This window comes from Cryptotermes secundus, unplaced genomic scaffold, assembly GCF_002891405.2.
Source record: "Cryptotermes secundus unplaced genomic scaffold, Csec_1.0 scaffold1882, whole genome shotgun sequence".
NCBI lineage: Eukaryota > Metazoa > Arthropoda > Insecta > Blattodea > Kalotermitidae > Cryptotermes > Cryptotermes secundus.
Window position 1 is genome coordinate 24,699 of NW_019731610.1, and position 17,344 is coordinate 42,042.

Below are 17,344 nucleotides of genomic sequence, written 5' to 3' on the forward strand. Positions count from 1 at the left end.
GTATAATCTTTTGGGGCAACTCATCTTACAGTAAAAAGATATTCATCTTACAAAAGAAAATTGTTAGATTAATGGTTGGTGTTAAACCAAGAGACTCATGTAAAAATCTTTTTAAGAGACTAGAAATCCTAACTCTACCGTGTGAATACATATTTTCCCTATTGATCTTCATTGCAAAAAACCAAGAATTCTTTCCAACTAATTCTACTATTCACACTGTCAACACAAGGAATAATAATCAGTTTCATAGACCAATTGCCAGCCTCCAATGTTTCCAGAAGAGTGCATATTATGTTGGCATTAAAATCTTCAACAGTCTACCATCAAATATTACAGCTGTTATAGATAAACAGGCACAATTTAAAGCAGCGCTAAAGAGATACTTAATTACACACTCCTTTTACTCTGTTGAGGAATTTATGCTTTCAAATAACCCAAAGTGTATGTAATGTATGGATTTTATTGACACTTCACTACTTTTGTGAACCTTTTACTACTATTGTGACTTTGTTTTCATTGGTAATTTTTTTGTAATAGTTTTATTTGTTCGTGTATATGTATTATATGATTTTTTATGTTATTTAATTAGTTACTTGTTACTGTCTCTCTTCTTAGGTGTGTAAGTCCAATAGTAACTATTGCTACAGTATTGACCAACGATTCAGAAATGTTTCAAGGTGGCCTAAACATGAAGGATGCAATACGAACAGTCAAGAAGATATACCATCCATCCAGTGACCATTTAGCTCTAGCATGGCTATATCGCGAATGGGAGTCATTACTTGAAGAGGGTGCAACAGAAGCACTCAGTTTCAGCCGCAGCAAAGGCCTGAACAATGTCAACATGAAACTCATCTCAAGTAAGAACTAAAATACATGTTATTACAGTAAATGCTGCTTATAATGGATTCTCAAAGAATGTTTTGCCATTTCAGATGGGTTTCTGTCTAGCATGGGTAATTAGTAACTTCACAATATTTACCCAATGTATTTGTGATACAGACCATTGTAGAGCAGTGCACATTCAGTTTGCTTCCTTATGTTTTTCCCAATAGTCCGATGTACTGAGCATGTTTTTGCAGTGGTCAGTTGTAGAGCTATATTCTTCCCAATTGTGACATGAATGCTGTTATAGCTGTTGTAGAGTCTTTTTCTCTGTCTGTCCATCCTTAATGAAAGGTACCATTCCCAGAAGTAGAATTTTATGAAATATCTGATGGTGATTTTTTAGCTGTGTACCTCTGATAGTGATAGCATAAAATTACATCACATTACATTACGGGTCATTCCATATGAAATCATCCACAGAGGTTGTGCGCCATTTTTAAAAAAAATTCAAAATTTGTACACTTCTTTCTACATATTTTCACACCTCAAAAATATTTTTAAATAAATTGTAATCCGCTCGGTTCTCCCGGTACAGCCGTTTTTATAATGCGAAAAAATACGTTTCTGGCTCAAATGGAGGTTTGCGTTATCTTCTGTATCTCGATAACTATTGAAGCTAGAGACTCCAATGAAAAAACAATTTGGACAACAAATCATATCATTACAAGGTTTTACTCAACTCACTTCCTCTAGGTGTAATTATGCTTGAAACTTACCTATCGATTTTGGGAAAAAACGCTATTTTTGACCTTCAGAAACCAATGGGAGGGGGAAAGTATCAGATCTGTGGTTTCTACCCTTTGTTTTCTCCTACATGAAGACTATAATCACATAATTTTGAACACCGTACCTATTTTCCAAAATTTTCCAGGAGCTTCCAAACGTTGTTCTGGGCCCAAAATCGGCCATTTTTAACATCTCATATCTCCAGTGGAGAAGCTCCGAAAATTTTGAAATTCATAGCAAATAATACACTATTCTAGAGTAACTTGAAGTTAAAATTACGACTTTTATATTCAACTACTAGTGAAGTTGTGGGCACTTTGAATTTTACCAAAAAAGACCAATACCTCAACAATTGGCTTACCTGCATCCAATGGTATTAGTTCTTTGTGTACTCCGATGAATATTTTCCAGTTTGTTTGAAAGTACACATAGTTCAGTAAGTGTCCACTATCACGATGTCTTCAAAATCATCGGACTTGGATGTTTTATAACACCTGACCTTGTTTTCCTCCAGATGGACCACCCGGTGTTTTTCTCCTGTGTGGAGCACAGTTTTGCACTTTTGGAACATGCTTTTTAGAATGATTTCATTTCTTGCAACTTCCTCTTTTGGCACAAAAAAGTAAACTATTCCTGGGATATTTTCTGTGCAAAATATTTACAGTTCTAGCGGGCACATGATTTGATTAAAATGAGTTCTTTGAAGACTGGCTTTTGCTGCTTGCCTCTTCGTGGTGCCAATACCGTTGCAGGCATTCTTCCCATGCGAGGTGGCAAAGAAGTTCCATTCTGCTTCGAGTCCGAAGTCTTCATAGTGATGATATAAATTGGAAATATTCTTTTTGTTTTTATATTGGCTTCCAGTGCCATCACTGAAATAAATAACTTTCCTGACTGAAGGCATATTTTCTTTTATATCGGCAATAAGAAATTTTTGGAACACATAAACTGTGGATCTGCCGTGCTTTACATGATCACTGATTATACACAAGCTTGGGCATTTTGTTATAGTGTCCGCCTTGTAGTAATACACAAAAGGGTAAAGTGTAGCCTGTTGATTTACCCAGTGGAAACTTTGAATCTTGTCTTGAATGAGAAATGAACAATTTTCCGCAAAAATCTGTAAAATTTAAAGTGCCCCAACTTCGCTATTAGTTGAATATCAAAGTTGTAATTTTAACTCCATGTTACTCTGGAATAGAGCATTATTTGCTATGAGTTTAAAATTTTTCGGAGCTTCCCCACCATAGATATGAGACGTTAAAAATGGCCTATTTTGGGCCCAGAGTAAAGTTTGGAAGCTCCTGGAACATTTTGGAAAATAGGTACGGTGTTCAAAACTATGTGATTATATTCTTCATGTAGGAGAAAACAAAGGGTAGAAACCACAGATCTGATACTTTCCCCCTCTCATTGGTTTCTGAAGGTCAAAAATAGCGTTTTTCCCAAAATCGATAGGTAAGTTTCGAGCTTAATTAGACTAGAGGAAGTGAGTTGAGTGAAACCTTGTAATGATATGATTTGTTGTCCATATCATGAGGAACAAATTGGTTTTTCATTGGAGTCTCTAGTTGCAACAATTATCGAGATACAGAAGATAACGCAAACCTCCATTTCAGGCGAAAACGCGTTTCTTCGCATTATAAAAACGGCTGTACTGGGAGAACCGAGCGGATTACAATTTTTTTAAAAATATTTTTGAGATGTGAAAATATGTAGAAATAAGTGTACAAATTTTGAATTTTTTTAAAAATGGTGAGCTACCTCTCTGGATGACTTCACATGGAGTGACCCTTACCATAACATATACCACTGAGTGTGGTATGGGGCTGTGCAAAAGTTTATTGTGAGGATATGGGTTGGGTGACCAAGCTGTTCATATGGAACTCATGATGGTCAGGTGGCTGAGGCAGGATGTTGTTAACTTTCCAAGAAAGCTGTATACTTCTTTCTCATTTCATCATCAGGATCTGGTGGAAGGACCCATTTCAAGCTGAAGTGCCAAGGTACTCTTGAGCTAGATGTTTCAGTGGGTTGGTAGCTCTACGTGGTCATGCCCAAACCACACTCTGGCAAAAAACTGACTTACTCTTATTTTAAACATGCACTACAAATTATACTCTTACTATCATAAATAAAAATATTCATTTCTTTGTACTTAATAAGGATTTTGTTTAGAAATAAGGGAATTCAGTTATACCAGTGGTTCTGTTGCTTTGCCATGTAATAGTCTGCCATATTAGCCTACATGTTACAGACCCCAAAACTGAGTTTCTGTAAAAATTCCGTATCATTCTAATATAGCAGGCATGTCCAATGCATTGATCATGGGACGATTTTTAGTCGATCTCATAGGCCTATATGGAAATTATACGTGAAAAGCATGTAAATTCACTTGTAATATAATATGATTATATTCAGATTTTGAAGGGAAAATACGTATTAAAGTAGTCTGTACTTTCAATGTATGTTGCTTTTACAACAAACATCATGTGTCATGTTATTTTTACCAATATTTTTGCTTAACACAAGGTACAACGATAGGAGGGGGTGGTAGATCACTGGCAGTTTTACACTAAAAAGTCGATCACAACCTGTTTGAAGTTGGACATGCCTGTAATATAGTATTCTAGTCTGTTATTTGTGTGAGTGAATTGAGGTTTATGGAACCTGGATTATTAATTACTGGAATTGTAAGTGTACTACCAATTTCACAGTGAAGTGCATCACAATAGTTTTTTTTCTCTTCATTCCTTTTTCCCAAAGTGTTGAATATAAGTAATAAAATTATTAGTCAGATAATCTGTTACTGTGTTCATTTGGTGATATACAGGCGAAGTCTGCAGGAATTTGAGATTTTAACTCCTGACAGTTGAATCTGTACAGTGAGTCACCCTAAAAGAATTTGTTCTAATTGTTGTTTTGAAGTTTCATTAATAGCATCTAGCAAATAAGGAATATATTATTAATATTCATAGCTATAATGATGTCTGGTACAAATAGCCTTTCTGTTAAATGTGGAGCTTGTCGTATGTGGGTCACTAATGGCCTAATTTGTACAGACTGTGGCTACTGCTTCCACTTAAACTGTGCAAGCACTAGCCCCAGCACACCACACAGCAGAAAGCCATGGTATTGTATCCCATGTAAGTACCAGAAACATGTGAAGCAACAGGAGAGAATCAGGCACCTGGAAAAAGAATTAAAGGCAGCTAGAGAGGAATTTGTAAGCTGAAAGGAGGGAATGTCAGCAGTAACTTCATGCAGCACGATAATTTAGGAAATTGGGAAAAACCAAAATATTCCAAGTCCAGGTTCCATAGGTTCTCTGCAAATGATGCTAGTCAAGTTCAGCTGAACAATAAATTCAGTGTACTAGAAACAGATGCACTGGAATTGGGTCAGCAAACCCCAGTTTTGTTGAAGCATAAAGGCAAGGAACTAAAATCTATCACAATGAAGACAGAGAAGAATAAAAGAAAGCTCTTATTACTGGGAAGTAGTCATGGTAGGGAAATTGGCCCCATGCTTCAAGAAAATCTGGGAACTAAATTTTCCATATGTAGCATCATCAAACCAAATACTGCTCTTGCGAAGGTTGTTGAGGATACAGGGAACCTTGGTAAAGGCCCTACCAAGCAAGATCATATTATTATAGTGGGAGGGCCAGGAAACAGCCTGGATAGAGACTATAATTATTCAGTTGAAAATGATCTCAACTTCATTGCAGAGAGGACATCAAACACCAGTATGGGATTTGTCAGTCTCTTTGAGAGACACGGCAAGCTGTGGATGAATGGGAGGGTTAGGAGCATGACTCTAAGGCTTGATCGGGCCCTGATGGGTCGTGACATGTCTCACATTGGTGTCATTGACACACCATCAATTACGAGGGAAGATTACACAACGCATGGCCTGCACCTGAGCTCTCGAGGCAAGAAGAGGCTCACGCAGCTTATTGTTGAGCGGGTTGTTGGTGGTCGTGGGTCGGGTATAAGCGGTATTCCTGTTATAACAAATGCTGGGGCATCTCCTCTTTTAGACTAAATTAAAAAGCACCATGATGCCTGTCATGTACTAAATGCAGTCCAGCAGTCTTGGAAATTCACAGACAAAATGCAGAAACATTAAACTCAATAAATATCTTTCACCAGAATATCAGAGGCTTGAGAAGCAAAAGTGATGAATAAACCCTCTTGTATTATGTTTAAGTGAACATCACATGGTTGAACATGAATTGCTGCTCCTCTCAATGAATGGTTACCTGTTAGGCTCAAGTTTTTGCGAAAGAGCCTGCAGAGGGGAGGAGTGTGTATTTTTGTTAAGACGGATCTACATTTCAGTAAAGTTGATATTTCTCATCACTGGAAGGAGCAAGACTTTGAAATCTGTGCTGTACAGCTAGTAACTTAAACATCTCACCTAATTATATTAAGCCTGTACAGAGCCCCTTCAGGAGAGGTTAATGAATTTCTAAGGAGACTAGATGCAACTTTAAAATATCTGTACAATCCAAAATCTTGAGTTTATAATCTGTGGTGACATGAACATACACTATTAAAATGAAAACAGAAAAAACAAGTAAACTCTTTAATAAGGACATACAATCTGTCACGCACAGTGAATTTCACAACACGAGTTCAAAATCATGACGGGTAAATTCCGTAATTTATGTAGAGATCTATTTAAGAGACTACAGATCTTAACTTTGCCTTTATATATATATTCATTAATAAACTTCATTACAAATAACGAGGAACATTTTCAGACGAATGCGGATGTACACAGTGTTAACACAAGACACAAACACTGTCTTCATAAACTAATTGCTAACCTCTCATGCTTTCAGAAAAGCGCATATTATGCTAGGATCAGCATTTTTAATAACCTGCCATCTGATCTCAAAGGTCTTATGAATGGAAAGGCATGATTTAAAATAGCACTGAAATGATACTTAAATACACATTCATTCTACTTTGTTGATGAATACCTATTGTCTAGAAAATAACTTATGTATCATTAAATAGCCTTGTGTGTAGTCACTGTGTATTCTTGGTTTCTCATGTGTGAGAACTCCATTGGGTCTGTACATATGTTTTGTATTTATATGACATATTCCACATCCTACAGTCATTTTGACCAACTTTGGATCCATGGAATGTAATGTAATATAATGTAATGTAAATACTCAGTTTCATGCCACTCACAAAAAGAGAAGAGCTACTGCTGTCAGATTTTCAGAATCTAGGGTTTTTTTCTTCTATCAGTAAACCTATAGCAGCCATTCTGATTTTATTTTGTCATGTTTATACATTCATAATCTTCTAATTTTATCATTACAGAGTTACGTAAAATATTCTCAGAACACTTGTGGCAGTCCCAGATGCTTGATGATCCAGAAAAGTACAAGGATCTAGATTCTGCTTGCAACAGACATGCAGACAATGATGAACTGGTGAAAGCAGTTCTTTTATCTGGGACAAGCACATTACTGTGCAGGCGGAGCTGGGATGTAAAGAATGGACGTCTCAACAAGAATGCAAACGTGTTATTAACAGAGTAAGATTTTATAATGTTAGGCTGTAATTATCTTGCATAAACTTTTCATTCCAACATGTACCATTCACATCTGCCATAGTCTGAAAGCTAATATACGTAGGTAAATCAATAAGTAAGTTACAAATGGATATAGAACTTAAATAAGACTACTGATTTGAAAAATGCATTTATTTCTCAACATAATCTTCCTGTACACTGAGGCACTTGTCCCATAGTTTCACAAGCCCCTGAAAACCAGCAGCATAAAATTCTTTGGGCTGCTGTCGGAACCAGGCAGTGGCTGGGATCACGAAGGCATACTGCTCACCATATTCCAGCCTCAAGGACAACCCGTAAGTGCTGACTGCTACTGTAACATCCTCAGGAAACTTCATAAGGCCATTCAACGGAAGTGACCAGGACTCCTCACCAAAGACGTGTTGCTCTTGCATGACAACGCGCGTCCCCGTACTGCCAACAAGACAAATGAGACGCTGGGAAATTTCAAGTGGGAAGTCCTTGAGCATCCTCCGTATAGCCCCGACTTTGATCCAAGTGATTTCCATTTGTTCAAACCTCTTAAACATCATCTTTTGGCTGAACATTTTCCCCACGATGAAGCTGTAGAAAGGGAAGTTACCACCTGGTTCCAACTGCAGCCCAAAGAATTTTATGCTGCTGGTTTTCAGGGGCTTGTGAAACGATGGGACAAGTGCCTCAATGTACAGGGAGATTATGTTGAGAAATAAAAGCATTTTTCAAATCAGTACTCTTATTTGTGTTCTATATCCATTTGTAACTTACTTATTGACTTACCCTCGTATAAATCTAGCGGTCTCCGTAGTCTAGAGGTAACATTCCCACCTCATGACTCATGGTACGCGGGTTCAAAAACCCGGCGGAGGTCGTGGAATTTTTTAGGGCGGAAAGATTCAGGGAACAAGTCCTCTGGGAGGGACTTTAAGCCGTGGGTCCCGTGTCGTAGCTTTACGGCACGTAAAAGAACCTCATATCTCCAAAGGAGGTCACAGCCAAATTCAGGACATTTCCCACCCAACAGTAGTCTCTAACGTCTCCGATAGAGGGGGGAAGCATTATAGATACCGCCAAGCCAGTAGAGGCGAACTTGCTGGCTCGGTCGGGACTGGTGGTACGCACCAATATCAGTAGGGTAGAGAGACTGGTAGAATATCATAGAGGGAAGCACAATGGACCAATACTGGTCTAAGTGCATGGGGAAACCCACCCTCTCTAATAACTAACTAACTAACTACCCTCGTATAAAACTCACCAGATGTTGCAGGAAACAAAGACCTTGGAAGGAGTTTTAAATATGTTTTAAAATACAGTTACTTTGAAGGGAGCATCTTAGAGACGTTTATGTAACTTAAAACATCTTTACATTGAAGAAAATCTTGAATCCCACAGAAATACAGTTAATTTGTGTGGACTACATGTAGCACAGTCAATAATTTCATGGATTGGCTGCATAGTGGTGCTATTATGCACTATAGTGGATACATGGAGCCACGAGATGGTGCCATGTCCATTCTTCCCTCATCCAAGCAAGCAGTTGGGTGCATGCATGCAGTGTATTCAAAAAGAGTCACTTTCACTTTTGTGAAGGATAGTTGTCTGCGAGTGGCGGAAATCGAGAATGTCGCAGTTTGAACAATGGACAGACATCAAGTTCTGCCAAAACTTTGGCAAATCATCAAGCGAAACATTTCAGATGATGAAGCAAGCATATGGCGAAGAAGCCTTGAACTGTAGTGCCATATTTAAATGGCACAAACATTTTGCACAGGGGAGAGGCAGTTTGTAAAATGATGAGCATACTGGTCAGCCAAGAATGGTGACAACTGAATTCAAGCACCAAGAAGTTGCCAATCGCTCCCAAATGTGAAATAAAATCACAGCAGCAGGGTTTAGCCATGGTACTTTCCACAAAATTCTGTCTGATAACCTGAACATGTCTTGTCTTACCCAGCAGTGTTCCACATGTCCTGATGCAAGACCAACGTTATGATCACATGAGCATTTGTGGTGACCTGATCAATAGTGCTGACAAAGATGGGACGTTTCTCAGCCGGATCATAACAGGAGATGAACAACAATTATTTTGAGGGAGGGTGTAGCGATGTGTAAGTGTATGCAAGACAAAACCACAGTCCACGAAATTATTGACTGTAGAAGTGTGACCTGTTCAGTAGACAGGTGTTGTGAAATAGAACAAGAAATAACATTTGCATGTGGTTTTGAAGTTTCTTTGCTGAAGTCCTGAGAACTTTGTGTTTTTCACTTAATGGCAGAAGCTGTGAAGCACTGTTTCTGGAATTCTTAAATGTTAAAAGTACTACTGTAGAATCATTACAGACTGGAATTTTACTGTGTAAGAGTTTTAATGCAGTTATGTTCATAGGTCAGGTCAGCGTACAACCATCACTCCGGAGAGTGTGAACTACAGACGAACAAATTATCCAAGTCCATTTGTCACATACTTCCGTCAGGTGAAATCAATGGAGCGGCGTACAATGTTGGTGCGGGAAACCAGTCTCATGTCTCCTTTATCAGTTCTGCTCTTCAGTATGGGACAACTCACTGTGCATAAGGCAAGTAGCTGGACCACTGGAGTGACAGAACCTGTTGTGGTCAGGTGTCAGTTCATAGATCAGATGTGACTGTTAGATTGAGGTTCAGGGATTAGTGTCATCACTGCTAAACTGGGATTTTACAGCACTCTCATGGAAACAGAAATCATACCTCTTCTGGTTTAGGATTCCAATTAGAATGTTTACTTTGATTAGCTTCAAAGTAATAGTGAAAGTAGTGCACATCAGTAGTTCTTGAAACATGAAACACCATACGGTATAACATCCAGTGAAGTAAGAATCATGGTATGCATGCATTATGCTTGTATAGAGCTTGGTATTGTTTCTTGAAAAAATTCAAATCCTTATGGTGCAAAATATATCCAAAATGTGGCTGAAGTTGATGGTACACTCAACTCTCAATTATCCGGGATAATGGTGGGGATGGAAATCACGATTAATCAAAAACTGGTTAAGACAAATTTTATTAAAAGTAGTACTGTAATACTGTACCTTCATAATACTATAGGCCTACCTGTCTTTAAATTTATTCAACCTCATTTTTATGTCATCTCATGGCCTATTTAATATTTTTTTTACATTACACTGAAGTATGAAATAGTTATTTCAGTCACAGTGTTCAACAACATCCAACACTTTTTACGAATATTCACACTTTAACACTTAACAAAAATCTAATATTACGTTTTCTTTTTTGCGGCATTTTCCTTTTTACAGATATCCATACGAAGCCTATGTAATATTAGCTTGTCACTTAATAAACTGTTCTCTTCACTCTCAAGATAGTCTAGTAAGGATTCCAAATGATTAAGAGCAGCACCATGTGATATTTTCTTACTAGCAGCACTGTCCACCTCTTCCTCATTCTCACTTTCTTCCCGCTCTTCTGGCTGCACCCCCACTTAACTTACGGTTTCGTCACTGCTTAACATTTCGAAGCCCGGCTCACACGAGTTTCTGTTGAATACTTAACACAACACGCTTCCTTTTANTGGCTAGCCAATTTTGTCACTTCCATGGCTATCTCATTTTCCCTGAATCCAGTGAATCCGTGGATTTCGTCATCGTTCATTAGTGATGAAAGGCATCAGTTTCTTCCATGAATTTTTCAATACAGATGACTTTACTGTATCTCACACTGTTGAAATCTCGTATATGGCATCTAACATTGAAAAAGACTTCCAGAAACACGTCAGATCATTGCCTTCATCGATGTACTTTTGTAGCAAATTTGATCTGTAGATTCTCTTCATACTTGAGATAACTCCTTGATCCATTGGTTGGATAAGTGCGGTAACATTAGCGGGAAAATATTTCACAAAAATATTTCCATCATCTGACCTCAGGAGACTTTCGTTAGGATGTGAGGGCGCATTGTCAATGAGGAGCACAGCTTTCTCAGGTAGGCCTTAGGATTTTAGATGGTCACAAACTTGAGGCACAAATTTAAAATCAAACCATTCTTTAAATATCGCTCTATTCATCCAAGCTACTTTCTGGTTAAAATAATGGATAGGCAGACTTGAAGCTACTGTTCCTTTAAAAGAGCGTGGTCTTTTCGCTTTGCTGATAGCTACTGGTGTTAATTTGTGTGTTCCTGATGCATTAGAACAGCACAAGGCTGTCAATCTCTCCTTACTGGATTTGTGACCTGGAGCCTGTCTTTCATTTTGAAATGCCAAAGTTCTGGTTGGCAAGCATTTTCAATAAAGACCCGTTTCATCGGCATTATAGATTTGTTCTGGCAGCAGATTTTCACTTTTCACGAAACTATCAAAATTGGTGCAAAATTGAACTGATGATGACAAGTCCCCTGACAATTTCTCGTATTCCATGATGCTGCTTGAAACATGTTAGCCAATCGGAAGAAGCGTCAAAACTTCCTTGTAGTTCAAGTGCTTCGGAAAAAAATTTCCCTTGTTTAGCACAAACTGCTCCTGTTATTGTTGTTCCCTGTGCCCTTAGTTGATTAAACCAGATCAGCATTGCTTTGTCGAGATGATCATATGTTGATTTTTTCATGGTTTTACTCTTCTTCATTCCACTTGAATTAGAAGACGAAGCAAAGGAAATTAATTGATTCTTTTGTTTTTTCAAATCACGAACAGTTTGTTCTCCAAAACCGTATTACATTGCTAATTGTTTAACCACACCTCTTTTTCCCCAAGTGATTGATAATTTCAAGTTTCTGTTGATACTTAACACAACACGCTTCCNTCCTTTTACACCCTGACATTTTGCCAACGCACTTGAAGATCGATACAAAGAGACTAACTGGGGCGGTGTATCTGTCCTTGAAACTTTCCACAAATCCTTGCATTCGTTCACCCCTACCCTAGAACATTGTGTTAGCATAACGGGACCAAAAAATGCAGAACTCGGTTCACACTAGTGTGAAAATAGTGTTACAACTCACCATGTGAAACAAAAGTGAATGAATATTAAACAACATAAGCCTCAAGAAAGCCCCAGTTAAGCCGCAAACCGGTTTATCTGCCCCCCGGGTAATTGAGAGTTGAGTGTATTTGCATTTGTTTCTACAGTACAAAGATGTGATTTTTTATTGTGATCAGAAAATAGTTGTTCCATTGCCTTTGGCCAGACATTATTCAAGGTTCAGATTGTTCCATTGTGGCTGCAAGAGCTCATATCTTTAAAGTGCAATTAATGATGATTTTGAGAGAGATGACCAATTAGGTGAAGCATTTCTTTTCTCCATTCCAGTATGTACCCGGGTCTCTTCTTGGGGGTGATTCACCCAGAGCATTGAACACTCACTTCCATGTAGTGTTTGTGTTAAGAATGTAGGGAGATTTAACTCCTGTACCCCATACGTGTATGTCTTTAGAGTGTAGTGCAAAAGCACAGGGACCAGCAATGAAATTTATGTTCTGTTCTTATATTTTAGTATGTTCCCCCTCCATCAACTAAAGATAAGTGGGATAACCACATGCTGCTGAAGGTTAATCGGAAGAGGAATGTCGTGATGCTGTGTGACAAAAGGTAATTTTAATGTAATTGTTTATTGCCGTGAATCTTACCTGATGAAGTGGTACCCTACAGAGTGATTAAATTTTGTACTTTCTGGCCCTGAGGGCCATGATGAGACATAACCTTTTGTTGCATAAGTAATTTCCTCCTGTGGCTGAAAGTGGTTAATACATATTTATTACCTATTAGCTGTGTCTGCCCGTTCTTCCGCAGTTTGATTTACAATTACTTGACGCATTGCTTCCTCTCCGCGAGTATGACGACCCAAGTTTGATCTTCTGCGAGGCATTATTTGAATGAACTAAAGCAGATCGATTGCACTGATGAAGAAAAAAATGCTAGCGACAGGCCACTGTTATTGCGTTTCCATGGAAGTACACGCTAACTGTTCTAGCGTTACTATTGAAATGACTGCTGGATTTCGAAGCGATTGGTGAAGAACTTCGGAGATCTTCGATAAGAGAAAATGAACATTTACATTTTTATTTAAAACTCTTCGGAGCTGGACTATTATAACCTGGTTTTGGATGCAATAGAGGGCATGATCTGTTGTTAGCAACGACCCGCTGTTATTGCGTTTCCATGGAAGTACACGCTAACTGTTCTAGCGTTACTATTGAAATGACTGCTGGATTTCGAAGCGATTGGTGAAGAACTTCGGAGATCTTCGATAAGAGAAAATGAACATTTACATTTTTATTTAAAACTCTTCGGAGCTGGACTATTATAACCTGGTTTTGGATGCAATAGAGGGCATGATCTGTTGTTAGCAACGACCCGCTGTTATTGCGTTTCCATGGATCTTCAATAAGAGAAAACGAACATTTACATTTTTATTTATATAGAAGATAGATAGATAGATGAAAACGACACAGCCCAATTCCAAGGCAATGTCACACGAAAAATTAAATCAAAATGAAAATAAATCGAAACTGTTTATATTCGGCGTTGGCTATCCCAAGACTAACTCCTTCGGCGCTTACCTCCAGGCTCTCTTCCGTATCCCTTGGCATCTGCCCCGAGACTGACTGCTTCTTATCCAAGGTTGGCTATGTATACCTCGGCGGATGCTGTGATTTCACTCGGAATCTCTTGTGATACTTGTGACCTAGTGATATTGAACAGTCGCCAGAGCTAAACTCTCTTATACATATAGCCAGCACTCGGACAGGATAGGGAATACCTTATTGAAGAGTTAGTTTCATCTGTTGCTTAGGAAATGCTATCAGCGGCAAACTGTTATTGCGTTCCCATGGAAGTATACGCTAACTGTTCTAGCGTTACAATTGAAACGACTGCTGGATTCGGAACATGTGGCAGGTTTTTTACCTGTCACGGGTGTGACATCTACATAATAGGCACACAAAAACACGCGGGTGTTCGAATGCAATGTTGTATCAAAATTTCGAAGCGATCGGTGAAGAAGTTTCGGAGATCTTAGGTAAGACTCAAACGAACATTTACATTTTTATTTATATAGATTACTGATTTTTATATTTTCTTTTCACAAAGTGAGCATGTTATGGGGAGGTTGTCTGTCTCTCTCTCTTGATGTTTCTGTTACACCTCTGACAATTGAATTTCATATTGGATTTATACATACTGAATGTTATATACAGTGTCACATAACTTCGAACAAGGCCCCGCATTCCTAGTCAAATCCCGCGCATAGCTTGTGGTGGGAGGAGTTTCTTAACACTCGTTCTTCCACTGGCTGCCTGTCACTTCTCACACCCTCCACCCCCTTGTCTGAAATTTTTCTTCTGCACATTCAAGGTTACTCTTGGCCTTGTTCGAAGTTATGTGACACTTGCTATAATGGATGAATCTCATTTTGGTCTGTATTGGTCCAGTATGACAATGCCTTTACTTTAAACTCAAATTTATGTTTTCTCAAAAATGGTTCATCACACAAAATCAGCGCATGTTGTAAAATATATAACTTATCATCATCCAGAACTTTTATTTGGACAATTTCTTGATATGACGTATAGTAAGTAAAACTGAGGGATAAATGTGTTATAGCTCAATTCTCTTCTGTTCATTTTATAAACTGAATTTATGACTACTGAACTTCCAGTCAGTTTTTTACAATATCTGAAAGTCTTTCTTTGAGGTTGCCAAATCTTCTAACATGTCAGTATCCAAGGGTTCTTTGGCAAAACATTTCTTCCAATTTGTATTTGAGGTAATAATACCGGATTCTGATTCCTTTTCAGCCAGGTTCAGCGACTTGCCGAGCTACGTGCAATTCTGTGGAACTTAGTAAATTATTTTGTCATGAAAGAAGGTATAGATGAAAATCATGATCGCTATCAAACCATCCTTAATTTTCATGATAGATTTTTAGAAACTCTCTCCACAGTAGTGTACAAAGCAGGTGCTGCAATTGAGTGTGACGGTGAGGGAAGTCAGCAAGAATAAATTTACCAGCAGTGTTCACGACACATTTGCAGAGAACTGGGAATTGATGAGTTGTAGGAATGTTTGATGACAAAGAGGGATTACTTCTGTGACTGCAGTCACTGCAGAAAAGAAGGTCCACCCATTTTCAAGAATGCAGAATTTCATGAATCAGAAATGCCTGCAACTATATTATTGGTCATTTGAATTATGTTTTGGAATATACACAGATACATACCTGGGGTAATAGTGAAACACTGTAGTGCATATGAATGATTGTGCTATCATAAATATGTTTATTGAAAGATGTGATAAAATACATTATATAAAGCAAATAAAAGAAGTTAAGTTAAAAATGCTGCTGTTAATTTTTAAAAAAGAGATACAGTGATTATAACTGTTGTATTGTTATTTTATTTGTAGTTTATTTAATGATGCTGGCAGTAACTTAGACTGTGTAGCATCGAATGACTGGATGATAATGAATAATGAGTTGTCGGAAAGGATGTGGATGAATGCAGTCATAGTCAGATTTTAAGGAACTCTCGTGATACTTACCTGAAGGGACTGAGGACTGTTTTTCTTTTTTTAGTGTAGCCAACAGGAACAAATTTTATTCCTCAATTTCATAGTGTTTCCATTTCTTTTGACCAAGCCCCTGAATACAGATACACTGATTCATTGCAAATAATCCAGTTTTTACTAGAATTATTAAAATTTGATAAATATATAATTCAGGCCAGGAGGTGCTTAAATTTGGTAATTTCAACAAGAAATTAAAAAAAAAATATTTTGTGACTCTAAGAGAAATGAAGAATGCTGTTGTGGAATGGTAATACAGTAGGACCTTTACTCATCAGAAAATTGTTAAATTTTTCAAAAAGATGACACAGTTAAAGAGGGACCATATACGTGTGATTAACAGTTAATAATGTTATGACATATGACATATTAAATAAAGTTTTAAAAAATCATATTCTTTCGTGTTCTGTTTCATTTGAATTCTCTGTATTCAATTTTGTATGAATATAAACATTTTCATAAAACACTCTCTCTTCATCATACAGTACTTGTGTCTTAATATCATCTAAGTTAACATATGCTGCTGGATTATGAATAAATTTGCTTCTGTTCATGACCGAAGATATGTAAATATAATTATGCTCTATATAATTAAGAATTTCACAGATTGAGACTACCCCTTATTCCTGTTAGTCCAACATAGTGAGGTCTTATTCTAATTGTGTAAGTTCATTTTACATGGTTCTGTTTTAAGATAATTTTTTGAAACAAGGTTTTGTGGTCAAAAGTGTCACTTTAAGGACTTGCCTGCCAGCAATACATGCACCAGCTAAAAGTCTAATGGTATCAAAGTTATTTCAGAGAAAGGTAGCTTAATATAATGTGGCAAATTACATCATGAATGAGACACACTGTTAGTAAAATGCCAAACTAAACATTTCACAGTAATGTAAGGGGTAAGTTTACTTCTGACCAATCACCATACCCTGGTGACATATACAGGGCATGGAGGGAAACTTTTCTACTAGACTTAAGAGGTAATGAAGGCTGCACCATAGCTCAAGCAGTTAGTTGCTGGCTTCCCATTGCAGCGGCCTGGGTTCGATCCCAGGTCTCATCAAGTGGGATTTGTGGTAGACAAAGTGGCGCTGGGGCAGGTTTTCTCCGAGTACTTTGGTTCCCCTGCCAATCTTCATTCCACCAATGCTCCACAATCACTCTCACCTATCATCTGTGGCTGGTACAATAGGCCAGAAGTGGCCGCAGTACAAGGGACTTAGTCTCACTACACTAGCAATAAAAGAAAAAGAGGTAATGAGGTGATACTGTCATCTTCATCTCAGGTTGGCTGCAGTGCTATTTTTGATGAGCAAGGAAACACTCAAAATATTTAACACTTCTGTCTTGCCACTAACTTAATCAGAGACACCATTCCTGTTTCAGACAAGTGTCACAGTTAACCACACAACTGCAATGTCAGATATTGTTCAACATCATCATCATCATCAGTAATCTGTCAAGACGACAGGTCCACAGTCTCTTTCAAAACAATTCCTCCACTTAATGCGATCTAGAGCTTTCTCCTTCAAATGACAGTATCCTCTTCTGTCCCCAAGGTCATCCAGCATCTTCTTACGTCTTCTTCCTCGTCTTCTTGTCACTTC

The 17,344-nt window shown here is 37.9% G+C and overlaps 1 protein-coding gene across 1 annotated transcript in view; it reads left to right on the plus strand.

The window, feature by feature from the left end:
• Positions 1-16,301, plus strand: part of LOC111867312 (ATP-dependent RNA helicase DHX30) — a gene marked incomplete at its 5' end in the record, with an annotated part of 38,749 nt that extends 22,448 nt beyond the window's left edge. Inside the window, 5 exon segments of the mRNA XM_023857058.2 lie at positions 616-860; positions 6,957-7,173; positions 9,575-9,764; positions 12,673-12,767; positions 14,975-16,301. Of these exon segments, the coding sequence (XP_023712826.2) occupies positions 616-860; positions 6,957-7,173; positions 9,575-9,764; positions 12,673-12,767; positions 14,975-15,179 (952 nt within the window).
• Between the last annotated feature and the right edge of the window lie 1,043 nt (positions 16,302-17,344).